Source organism: Coffea eugenioides, chromosome 5, assembly GCF_003713205.1.
Source record: "Coffea eugenioides isolate CCC68of chromosome 5, Ceug_1.0, whole genome shotgun sequence".
Classification (NCBI taxonomy): domain Eukaryota; kingdom Viridiplantae; phylum Streptophyta; class Magnoliopsida; order Gentianales; family Rubiaceae; genus Coffea; species Coffea eugenioides.
This window is the reverse complement of record NC_040039.1, coordinates 51,618,416-51,631,976: the sequence shown is the minus strand read 5'-3', so window position 1 is coordinate 51,631,976 and position 13,561 is coordinate 51,618,416. Positions and strand designations below refer to the sequence as shown.

General features: G+C 38.9%; 1 protein-coding gene across 1 annotated transcript; it reads left to right on the top strand.

Moving 5' to 3' along the window:
* Positions 1–5,219: 5,219 nt before the first annotated feature.
* On the top strand, positions 5,220–6,614 carry LOC113769962 (scarecrow-like protein 18). Its single transcript, XM_027314311.1, has one exon. The coding sequence runs from the start codon at positions 5,220–5,222 to the stop codon at positions 6,612–6,614; it is 1,395 nt and encodes a 464-aa protein (XP_027170112.1).
* Positions 6,615–13,561: the final 6,947 nt, after the last annotated feature.

Here is a 13,561-nt window from a genome sequence, read left to right as displayed (position 1 = left end):
AAAAAAATGTATATCCAGAGAACTTAGGTTAGGTGCCGTTACGAGCAACATTAACTTAAATTCTCACTTGCCCCTTTAAATTCTTCTAAAATATCAAGCTGGGGGGGAGTCGGTGATCATTTATCCACCATAAAGACAAAAATGACGTGACAGAGATTTTAAGGGGACCCTGATGTCTCCCTCGTACTAATTAGTTTTGTGTATATCAATTCAGGACTGAGGAGATATACGTGTATTCATTTGGTTAGTTCTTTGTCTCTGTCAAATTAGTTGCTTTATTACCGATACATGGTCTGTTAATGTTAATGCGGGGTTTAGGGACTCCGATAAACGGAAAAAAACATTATATTATTAAAAAAAAAGAAAGAAAAACAATTTGAAAAATGTAAAGGTGAGATGGTACCGTGTTTAGATCGAAGGATGATGAAAAACAGTTGCTTAAACCAAAAAATTGAGTACGATGGTATCAAAGCAGTAGCTGAGGCCAATAGACAGATGATCTGAAATTAGAATTTTCGTTGCATAAAGTCGCTTACGAATCCAATGAGCCAAGAAAGAGGCGGTGAATGTGATCGCTGTAATATTCTACTAGCAACTAGCTATATATCTATATATATATATATATATATATATGCGTATCCCTTAAACATAAGTTTGTTTACCGGTAAACTGAAAACCTCGTATCTTACCATAAAGTGCTAATGGTACGTAGTTGTGAATGTATTCTTCCCTTGACAAGAATTTGGTTGAAAGCTGCATGTAATTAACCACTATGCACAGACTATGACAAAATGCGTAACCATCATCATGTCTTGAAGAAAGAAAATAGATAGTAGTGTATTATTAGATTTATTTTGTCTTTTATGAAGCCCGTTGTATATATACAATACCTTCCTATTGTCTTGGCTGAGATTTTACTACTTTGATAACATATCTTTTCTAACTTCTTCGTTGATCGGCACCGTTCCCATTCCCATTCCCTCTCTCTCCCTCAGGGTTAAGAACAAGAACGGATTTTGCAAGTTAGGTAATTTGCTGAAGCAAATATACACAGTGGTAATAAATGCTCTTGAAACACAAGAGAGGTAAAAAACGGTGGACTTGTGAAAATGTCAAGTCCAGTGAGTGCAGCTTTTCTATGCTTGCACTCCAAATTTATGAAGGGACAGGACACTCGCTATTTTGCTTTGATGAAGGAAGGGCAATAAGGTCAAGGCCGCCCAACACAACACAATAGAGACTGCATGCGTGATTTCTCCACCTGCAATTTGTTTACAACATATATATCACATCGAGTCGATCGGTATACAAATATATCTCCTTCTTCTTCTTCTTTTTGGCTTGGGTTCATACTCAAATTACCAACTTAAATCGAAGAATTTGACAACATGAAAGTTGGTTTTAAACAAGTAAATGTGGTCCCCGGATTATTCGTATCTTTCCTTGATAACATAATACTACAAATTTTGTTGAAAAAGAAGCGAAACTACAAGATACTACTCTTTGTCATGTTACTCATATATGAACCAGGCAAAAAGGATCTGTCCTTGGAACCTGAAGGGTTTTCCCCATGTTACTACTCACTACTACAAGTGGGATGTAGGGGTGAAACACCAAGCTGCTTTCCTTTGGACCAATGACTTCACTCTCACTGCTATCATTTTAATAGTATAATTTTCATTTATTAGACTATATAATAAAACAAATGGTGAAAACTGTTTCCAAAAATGAAGCTGGGCACCTTCATTTTTTTTTTTTTGCGTCTGATCCCAAGTAAGAAGAACTTAAATGCTTGCAAATGGCTACATCAATGAGGTTGGATTTTGAGACTATCAATGATCTTCAGTGTCTGATCAAGGTTCAAGAAAGCATGAGCACAAGACAAGGACGGGCGGCTAAATTTTGTACACAGCAAAAGAGTTGAGCAGCAAAAAGGCTTGCTTGTGACATTAATCAAACAACTCCCATAGACAAATAAGAAAGCACGCAAAGTACGTACATACATACCTATATACCTATATATATATATATAGTAGTAGTAGTAGTTTTGTAGCTGATACTGGGCAAAATTGTGCACGTATATACGAGAGTAAAAATTGCGCGCGGTCATAGGTAGGTGAAGATGATCAGTGAAGAAAGACTTGTATTGTCACAAAGTAGACTACTTTGTTTCTTTCCTGCTGCGGGTGCAAAATGCTTTGGGAGTGAGGTGTGAGGTATTGCAGGTTCCTAACCCACGTGAGTAAGGCAGTCATTTTTCCAATATACAATCCTATCTGCAAACCTATCTATCTATCCATCTATCTGGAGATTGAAATGAAAAGCAAAAGCTATAGATATCCAGGCAGAATCCAACTATGAGACAAATACGGAAAACTAGAGAGTACGTGTGTGTGTGTGTGAATAAGGTCGGGGGTGGTGGGTGGGATCGTAGCATGTAACTTTCGACACATTTAAGGCTTTGCGTGTGGATTGCTTGCTGTAGAGTATAGATAGTTGTTGTTGGGTGTGGAAAACTGTCCAACAGGGCCAAGTGGCTGGTGTTTTGGGAACCAATAATTATTATATCTTTAAGGTTTTACTAGAATTTAGATGAGTGCATGGAGACAAATGAGAATACAATTATATGACATTTTAAAAATTAAAATGAAAAAAGAGGCCATCAACATACACAATAATTACTCACCAGGCAAATATATATTGAATGAAAAAAATGAAATGCTTTTAGCTAGCAATAATGGTTTTGCTTGACACACAGCTGAATTTGTATATTTGACCCCGGAGGTTCTCTGAATTCAAAGAAACCTTTTTATTCGGTTTCGACGGTTATCTTTCTTTTTTCTTTTTTCTTTTCTATAAAGAACCCGCAACTGCTACTATGCGAGAAAGAAAGACAGTGAAAGAGTACGCGCAGCACTGATTAATTAATAAAATGTTTCCTTTCAGTACATAAAATGTGTTATCCCGAGGGAGGATGATGACTTCATAGAAAGTGTAATGACCAGCAGCATTCCCAGTTACTTGACACTAGCTATGCCATCTTTTTGGTTTTCCCAAATAATTCCTCCATCTTCAGATTTCTGCTTCGCCAAAGCCCTTCAGCCCTGCACGTCACCGCTTGAGCTCAACTGTACCACACACACTAACTAGTTTAATTCGATCTCCTCTTTCGGAAGGTGATCTGATCGATGTTATCTTGCGCGCTGGTCGTTCTCTCGAGCAAGAATTACTACTAATATTCAATATGTTAAGTAGATTTAGAGGTACGCAGTCCAAATTAATGATCGGATGATTAATTCCGTACTTTATGTTTTACCAAAACCTTTGTTTATTTATTTATTTATTTTTCTTGTTCAAAGAAGGCTCCGAGTCTCACCAAGAGAAAGAGAAAAGGAATGGTTGAAAATATTTTATGGTCATTTAGCTAATTAATGCAAGTGAGTTGGTTTTTAAGAACAAATTTTTTTTTTTTTTAATTTGAAAAGATGCTCTTCGTTCTTACAACGCTCAAAATAATGTGAAATGCTGGATCGACATCTCATCTCATGTCATACCAACTAAAATACATTAGCATTTGAGAAATTAATAATGTGAAATGGAGATTCACTTCGAAAATTTTCAAGAAACTCTTTTGAAAATGAAGTTCGAATTTTTTATTTTTTCAGAAAAAAAAACCCCCAAAAGGTTTGTGGTCGGAGTTGACGCCCTTAGGAAATTAAGTGGAGATTATGACAAGAAATTGCAAGATTAATAAATTTATGCTTATTAACAAATACTATAGGATTTCGAAAGTAGTGGGATATGACAAAACAAGAGAGTGGCATGTAATTAATTTGGACGGATATGGCAATAATGCTTCCATTTTAGATCAAAGCGTGTCCCCTATTTGACTTGAATCTATTTTTTAAGAAAAAAAATTTTACATTACTAGTAGTGTAAAACCAAAAGCATATATTTAAGAAACGTATATAGATTAACAGAGACGACAGTCACTTGTAATGTGGGCCGAGTGATGCATGCTGTTAACAAGAAAAAAAAAAGTAATTTTCGTTTCCTTTTTTCCCTATTATTTTGCAATTTTTTTTTTTTTGAGATATGAGGAAAACTGAAAAAAGGAACAGATAAGATAATATTGAGCAGAAAAAAGTATAGAGACAACGTCTGAGAGTACAGTATCAACCTTGAGATATTTATTCTTAATTGAGGCACGTAATCAACTGTGCGTTTAAATAATCACATTTGCGAACATCTCAATATAAAATATCAGATAAATTGTTTTTCCTCTCATAATTTTAGGCCTAAAACTAGGGTTAGGGGGAAAAAAAATATCAGATGGAAAAGAGCTCCTTCACCAGTTTGTACTTAACATTAATTGGCTTGCCTTTTTTCTGTTTTGTAAATGGAACATATATAGATGTCTAATAATTTGATGACTTTTTAGCTTTGGGAAGCAACCTGCATGTTTGTTGAGGGGGAGTCTTGGGGATTTCCTGGGACGAGGGGCCTGGATCTGACAACCGTCCCAGGCAGTTCACGGCTTGGATGAAGTCTCAAAAATTTGTGCGGCTCAGATCACGTCTTGTAACTCGATTTTCACGCCGTGTGGAATCCACAAAAATGTTGTTTTATTTTACTCGCTGTTGTTCAATTGTTACACCTTGTACAGATGATGTTACACCATGTACAAATGGTGTTACACATTCCGGAGCGGTTGTTCTGACAACCGCTCCAGCCCCGCGTCCGGATTTCCTGTTTCTTCTTGCAGATAATCTTTTGTACGATACATAGATAGATACTGTTAATGGCTTCCCTTTTTTTTTCTTTTAAAAAAAAAAAAAGCAGCACCGTCTCTCTCTCTCATCATCATATCATTTCATATGTTTGTTTACACTAACTTAAGACAAGAATTAAAAAAAACTAGTCCCAAAGTCCAACCCCCCCCCCCCCCCCGAAAAACAACACAACCAAAAAAACAAATAAACCCCTCTCCTCCCCTCCCCTCTCCTCCTCCTACTACTGTTTAGCATTAAAGTTTGAGATGCCAAATCAAGAATCAACCCTTTACCCTCTTCTCTCTCCTCCTCCGACTCTATCCCCACCAGAAATATACACCCTTGTGGTGCTATATAAGTTGCTACCTTCTTTTCTCTGTCCAGGGTTTCTTTGTAAAATCGTAGTCCTAGATATTGCGTTGATCTACTTGTTTTTCTTGGTCAGTTATGTTAGGCTCATTTGGTTCTTCTTCCCATGAGGTTGAAGAAGATGAGCCTTCTCCACCAGAGCACCATCATGTCCACTACCATCAGATTCAACAGTACCGGAGCTTCACTTCTCCAACATTAGTCCATATGCGCCAATTGCTCATCAGCTGTGCTGAGCTGATGTCCAGCAGTTCTGATTCCTCATCAGCTCACCGCCTTATCACCATTTTGATGGCTAACTCAAACCCTTATGGTGATTCCACTGAAAGATTGATCCATCAGTTTACCAGAGCCCTTTCTCTCCGCCTTAACCGCTATGCTACCACCACTCTCCTAAATACTCTTCCCAACACACAACAACATCTAGGTCATCCTCTCAATAACACATTTTTTCTAACTCATCGTCACCACCATCATCCCACCACCTCATTTAACTCCTCTCCCGTCAACTCTGCTAATGCCGCCTCGTTTTCAGCGGCCTCTATCAATCACATCCCTCAAGTAGTTGAATCAGATGAACAAGCTCTTCTTCAAACTGCATACTTATCTCTTAATCAAGTAACCCCATTCATCAGGTTTAGTCAGCTCACTGCTAATCAGGCAATCTTGGATGCCATTGATCAAGGCCAAGAAGCCATTCACATCCTCGATTTCAACATAATGCATGGCTTGCAATGGCCTCCTTTTATGCAGGCCATAGTGGAACGGTATCCTCGGCCAAGTCTCCGCATCACAGGCACTGGAAATGATCTGGAAACCCTGCGTAGAACAGGTGACCGCCTTGCAAAATTCGCTCATTCATTAGGCCTAAGGTTTCAGTTCCACCCCCTTCATCTCCACAATGAGGACGACCCTATTGCTGTGTTATCCTCTGCAGTTGTTCTCCTGCCAGGTGAAAGTCTAGCGGTGAACTGTGTGCACTATCTCCACCGGCTACTCAAAGACCGTGATGGGCTTCGGCTTTTCCTTCATAGAATAAAGGTGATGAACCCCAGAGTGGTGACCATGGCCGAGAGGGAGGCAAACCATAACCACCCGCTTTTCTTGCAAAGGTTTGTGGAGGCTTTAGACCACTATGCAGCTGTGTTTGATTCCCTTGAGGCCACTTTACCGCCCAACAGCAGGGAAAGGCTGAACGTTGAACAGGTATGGTTCGGAAGAGAGATTGTTGATATTGTGGCTGCAGACGGAGATCACAGGAGAGAAAGGCATGAAAGGTTCAGGTCTTGGGAATTAATGCTTAGAAGCTGTGGATTCAACAATGTCCCCTTAAGCCCCTTTGCACTTTCCCAAGCTAAGCTGTTGTTGAGGCTTCATTACCCTTCTGAGGGCTACCAACTTCACATACTCAACGATTCTTTCTTCTTAGGTTGGCAAAACCAACTCCTTTATTCGGTCTCTTCTTGGCGCTAGTTGATTAAAGCAGCAATCCGTGGACCATAGATAATGTTCAGAAACCCTAACCCTAGCTAGTTATTTACGGAAGAAGGACTAGCTGCATGAACTGATTGAATCTTCACTTTACATGCAAGAATTGGGACGGCAGTAACTCTCCGGCTGATCAGAGAAATCCTGGCTCCCAAGTGCCTCCTGGCTTTCATTAACTGCACTAAGGTTTTTCTTGGGATGCTGAAACTGATGAATGTTTTGCTTGTTTTTATACTTAGTACTACTTTTAATTACTTTGGTATAGTATTACAAATATATATTTTTTGACTTTAATTAATCCTTTTTGTTTTTAATGATTAAGATTCGTGTACCAAATGCTCGATCTAGACACATCACTTTTACAAGAGGCCACTAGTTCGATATGGGCATAATTAATTGAATTCGGTTTATGTTATTCCGTTGAAAGTGTACTAACCACCGTTTACTTGTGGAAATTCTATTTGTCATTTTGCACGATTGGTGGGTTTGTTTGATTTCTTTTCTTTTATTTTTCTTTGTGCTAATAATGCTTCACTTTCTGATGGGTGCAAACGTACTAATTTATTTACGTACAACTATTCTTTTTGAAGCCATCTTCTTGTTTTTACTAAATTTGTTATAGTAAAACGGATATAGGCAGGTGACGAGTGAATGATGGTCACAGAGAAACCAGGTATATGCTGCCTTAGCCTAGTGTCCGGGCACCAAGTCGACAGTCCTTGAAAAGAAGATGCCAGTTGATGGGGTTTCCCTGAAACTCCATTGATCCTATGTTTTAATTTTGTTATATTCTAAACAAGAGAGGAGAAAACTAGTTAAACTAAGAATATACGAAGATGCATGGGTTTATTTTTTATTTTTATTTTTTTTGGGGGTTGGTGTTCTTGTTTTCTGCACCAGAAAAGAGTACCCATATATATCTGTTGGCTGTCTTTTAGAATGCACTGTTTATTGCCCTAAATCCTGCCTTTTGTTCCCTCAACAAAACCATGAAATTTCTCAAATAGAGCTTACTTTGCTTCCCACCTTGCCCCCCCTTCCCTACAACTACAAGGGTGAGGTCTCTCGTGTCTTGTGGTTTTTCAATATCGTTCTTTGTTCATGTCAATGGCTTCCCCCTAGAGTCCATTACTTTAACTAATATTTAGTAGTACTTAGCAGCACTTTCGCTCCTATTCTCCTCTATCCCGCTCCATTTGCTTCCTTCCTTGTCCTTCCATCATCTTAATTCTCAGGCAGCTAGCATTTGCGTCAGTCTTTATTTTTGGGTAAATGCCTGTGTGCCTTCTCTTGTATACCGGTACTAGCTAGTTTATTGGAACTGTCTACCGTGTGATCCAGAAACTTTATCATGATCATAGAATTCAGGTCCCCAAGCAAAACAAGGATCTTAGATAAAAAATGATAAAACTTGTTATTCTATCACTTATTCTGACTAGAAAGAGAGAGAGAGAGAGAGAGAGAGAGGAGAGAGAGAGAGAGAGAGAGAGAGAGAGAGAGAGAGAGAGAGAGAGAGAGAGAGAGAGAGGGTTTCTAGCTAGGTATACAGGTTTGATATAAATTAAGGCTAGTAGCATAGCATAGCTGTGAGAGTGAAAGGGTGTCTGAGAGTGATAAGATGGTTTATATTGGTGTTAGCACACACCTACGCAAGATCACCACGCACCACTAGTATTTTGGTGATAGAATATGGATGATGATGAGAACAGAGATGGTGCACGTACGCCTAGCTTCTGTTCAGTGAACATCATACAACATCCCTCCATCCATCCATCCATCCATCTTTCTTATGACCTCATACCTAACATTTTGGCCTGCCCTTGGCTTGGGAGGAAACCCGTGGATTCACTGATTTTGCTGATGGATTCCCACGTCTGATATAAGGAGTAAGAGGCAACAGATATGAAATGAAGATGGGAGGTAATTCTTCATTTTGTTTAGTTTAACAGCCTGAAACTGAAACTGTAAGTTGAAAAAGTTCTATGTACAAATCATGATTCATGATAGGGCATGAGGAGCTAATTGCAAGACGACATGATACTTGTTTATAGGCTAGCATTTTCTTTTCCTTCCTGCGACGAATAGTTTGGTCTCGTAGTAAGTGGTGAGGAACTAAAAAAATACGCTTGCCTTTTGGAAAATCGACCCCAGAAGGGTCGTTATGCAAAGGAATCTAGGGGGGCAATTTTGAAGCAAAAAGTTGGGCACTCCAAGATCCCTGCTTCCTCAAATGTATTCTTCCATTCGTCGTTTTGCATCCCCTAATGATCAATATAATAAAAGATCAGAGGCATAGTGGATATGATAATACACTTGCACTCGTGGAATCTAACTTGCCCGAACTTCGCCATTAACATTTTTTCTCGCTTCTTTAGTAATTCAATGATGATTAAGAAAGATCAGGTTGATGCTCATTGGCCACAACAGGGATATGCTTTTATATTTTGATGGTGGCAAAGTGGTGAGTGGGCATCTTCCACCCCAATCTGCTGCCTTTACATCAACTCCACATATCCCGAAACCATTTATCAATGCAATATTATATGTACGTCTGTAGCTGTACACTCCTTCCAAATTCGTGTGCATTGTCTATATATGTGTGCTGTAAGGAAGGCAGAAAGCATAAATCGCGTGGCCGGAACTTGTGATCATATTCATATTTATATTTCTTTGCCTCAAACCAGTGGCAGGTCGTGGTTACTTGAGGACTGGACTTCTGCCTAAGCAGTCTTAACTGTTGCTTGCTCTTCTGTTTCAATATGTTAGTTAGTTACTCTTTTCGACAGTTGCTCTCTCCAAGAAAACATAGTTGCAACACCTAAGCGACATGGAATCAATATTATTTGATATATATATATATATATATATATATATATATACTCTCACAATCTCGTGGTCGAATTTCTGCACCATTGTGATGCCCAAAACAATACCATCCATAATATCTGGGGTTTAAATAAATTCGTGCTTCACACTAACGCCAAAAATCAGGTTGAAGGCCTGATTTCCGTTTTAACAGGTAAGGAGCCAGCGCATGCCCACAAAAAGAGTGAAAAGAATCCAAAATTGAGGTTTTTGTCTTTAAGGTTGGGGGGGGGGGGGGGGAAAGCTAATCAGTACCCCAAACTTTCATGGAAGAAGTAGGCCATGCATTACTGTGTCTCTTTTTTTTTTGGTTTTGGAGAGAGAGAGAAAAAAAATGGGTGGGGGGGGGGGGAGGTGGTTGGGTTAACCAGAAAGCGTAGAAAACGCTATGCAGATGGACGCAGAATATGACGGATTGTGATTTGAGGAGAATCTGAGGAGGAAAAGGAAATTGTGCTACAGTGGAGAAAAGATGGTCAAGTTCAGGCAGGAAGACAGAAAACTCACCCAAAAAAAAAAAAAAAAAAAATGCTACAGTGGGAGAAGGCAGTAGTAGTGTAAGTCCACGTCCAACTCACACGAACGAGACTAATCAATGGCGGAAATAGTATTGAAACTTGATCTTTCTGTTGCATAGTCTTTTTCTTGACAAGGGTATGCCTGATAATTGTATGCCATCACACATGGGAGGGAATAGATACGAGAGGGAAATCATCAACCCTTTACATACTACCATCAATCATTCAATTAAAGTCGAAGTGATAGATAGATCCAGAGAGCCAAAAAGAGAGAGAGAGAGAGAGAGAACAGAACAGAACAGCATCGATTGTAGTAGTACTTGATCACGAACGGACAGCTGATCCTCCTTCCTATATACCACCAAAGACCATCATGGATCAAGGATATCCATCTATAATTGCACTGTGCACTGGAAACGCTAGCAGCAGAATAAATGTAGACATAAAAATAAGTTACAAATATAGATGCTGACACAATTTTTAGATACAAATCTCAACCAGCGAAAATAATAATAATAATATTTGTTATGTTTTTTTTTTCACATGTTATTATTGTCTGTGTATGCACTAATTATCAATCGTAGAACCGACCATGCTAAGTGAGATCATGCCTTACAGTTACAGTCCCTCAAATCAAAGAGAAGGTATCTAGGAGTTGATGTATTTTGTTGCACGTTAATTAATGGCTTATTACAGTAGTTTGCACCACCAGAAGATAAGTAAATTGCGTGAAAAAGAAAAAAAAGTACGTAATACATATATATACTGCTGCTACTAATAGCTTCAAATTCCTAAGGTCGGGACTCGGGCGGAACAAAAAGCATCTCACTCCTATAATTGAAAGAATATATCCAACAGTCATATAAACAAATGCTACAGTACTGCGTCTTATTCATTCCCACAGTAGAAACAGTTGATAAAATTAATGATGGCGGATGAGGGGGGCATCAAATGGACAAAAGGCCACGACCAACATTAGGACCTTCGGGCCCAGCAGCATTCGAAATTGAACCGATGCTTCCAAGATTCAGATGATGAGCGGTCCTGTCCTCCTGTCTCATACTATAATTCTTCTTGTGTTGTGGGCTATCATATACATAGCTCCTGTGCTACGCTTGAGTGACTCTAATGGAACTGGAAAAAAAAAAAATTTTTTTTTTTGTTGCTTCATTGAAATCACAAATTAATGAAGAAGTTTCATGCAACAATCATTGAAATTAAATGCTTTTCTGCCTCTCAATGAAATACACGGTTCGATGATCAGGACGCATATTACCGCACCTAGGCTATGAATGATGATCACAGTTGGTGGTGTAAAGTGTAAACTGTTAGGGATCAGACAATGTTACTCTGATTCTGTGTCTGTGGTTTGAAATGTTACTACCAGAAGAAGAGAAAGTAATGAAAAGGATGCAGGAGGAGGAGGAGGAGGAGGGTAAAGGATCTATTAGGTCTGTACAAGAATGATTTGCTGCTGATTTCATCCATGTATAAATATATAATGCTGATACATGCAAGAAAAGAGTGGTACGAAATACCATAAATATGCCACCACTACTATTATGCTGCAGTAACCAGTACTACTACTACTACTACTACATCACGTATGCTGCAAAATGACTTGGCTCTGGGCATATAACCTATAGGTAGGTATGTGGTAGTGATATAGGGGCATGCATGTCTAAACCCTACCCTAGAGGGGATGTGGATTGTGGAGGGGCCGTGCGGTAGAAGTAATAGAAGCAGCAGCAGCAGCAGCTTAGGGCCGGCCGGTGGTGCGTGTGTGTGTGTGTGTGTGAGAGAGAGAGAGAGCAGGCCGGGCAGCAAGTAAGTAAGTGTGTATTTACTCCTTTCTCTTTAGTGCACATCGTACCATTTTCTCTCCACATTATCCTACCCCTACCCCTACCCCAATCATTTTAAGAGAGAGAACAAACGAGGCACCACCTATTTTAATAAGCTTCAACAACACCTTTAAAATTATTTATATTCTGAAAAAAATAAAAAAAAAATAGAGAGGAGAGAAACTTTTTTTTTATTTTTTTTTGGGATGAAAGTGCATCCTTTAAGTTTATATCATCATGCATCTTTTTTTCTTTTTTTTTTTTCCAACAAACGATCGTGCATCTTTTTTTCTCACATTCCTCTAATGATCTCCTTCTGGTTACTTCCACTCGACAAAAAACAACTCCTCAGATAATAAATACAACTAACCTGGCAGAGCTAAAAAGAACGATTTTACCATCACATTTCCCTTTGTCTTTTTATGTTTCCTATCAACACACTTTTTTGTTCTTCCTTTTATACTATATGCATTAGTATCATCTACTTAATTTTCTGTGCCATAATTGATTAATACAATACGTTCATGCAAGAAGTTTTTAGGACTAGTGATGAAGCAAAGCCCAATAATATACAGTAGTCGTGACTGCAGAGGCGTTGATTTGATGACCACCCTGAGATTTAGAAATGAGAGATGTGAGATGCATTTTCCGAATTAACATAGTACTATATTTGTTGTTACTTATGGGGGCCACCTGTTCGGACATTTGCTTGTATGGCATTTCTTTCACATAACGTTGTACCTCTGCAGGCAATCAGCTAAACTTGATCACCAATCCATCCATCACCATACATAACTGTTATTCATACATACTTGAGACCACCACTAGCAGAAGCAGTTTGGGGCGTATGACGAATATGAATATGAATGCTGATGCCTGAACCCTCTGATGGGAGATGGATGGCAAATCAACCACATTTCAAATATGAATTGTTTTTTTTTTTAATTTTCTGCTGCTGTCTGATATGCGTCATGTGTGTGTGTGTGTTTCGGTGGTGGGGGAGTTGGTGGTGCATATCTGACCAGAGAGGAGGTGGGCTCGCTGGATAACTTGAGCAGTTGGACAAGTTATTGCAATCAAATACATATGAGGTGAGTTTTCTGCTAAAAGAAAAAGCAACAAAATGTTCCTAAGAAGGAAAAGAACACACGCATACCATACCATTCAAGATCGTTTTCTTGGACTTGTTGCTTTCTTTTCAACCTCTAGGCAACAGGCAAATCCCATATTTAACCTTAGATGCCTTTTGCACATGCCTCTGGAGATGATGGTGAATTGACCATCCTACAGTAATTACCGGGCAATCAAGCGTTGCGAGTAGCATACAGATAAAGACACAAGCGCTTCTCTGTCAGATCACTCTCATAGTAGCATTAACATGTCCGAAACATTTTGACTACTAGTAACAAACTGTGATCCTTTACTCTAATGGTGAATATACAATCCAAAGGAATCATCAAAGTGTACATATATATATATATATATCAAACTTCCATTTATCGACAGCTGAAACACAAGTACGCTCAAGACTCGTGTGGATCGAGAGCTTTTAATTCAAGGGGAATAAAATAAATGCAGCTGCCCCCGTTCCCATGATGCAAGCAAGTCTAACCAATCCAAGAGACGGAAATGAATTGGCTGGATTGAGAGCATCCGAGTAAAAGACAGGTGGTAAAGGCAATAAACATATTATAATCAATCAAAA

Coding starts and splice junctions, on each gene's coding strand:
- LOC113769962 (XM_027314311.1), top strand. CDS start 5,220: ATGTTAGGCTCATTTGGTTCTTCTTCCCATGAGGTTGAAGAAGATGAG.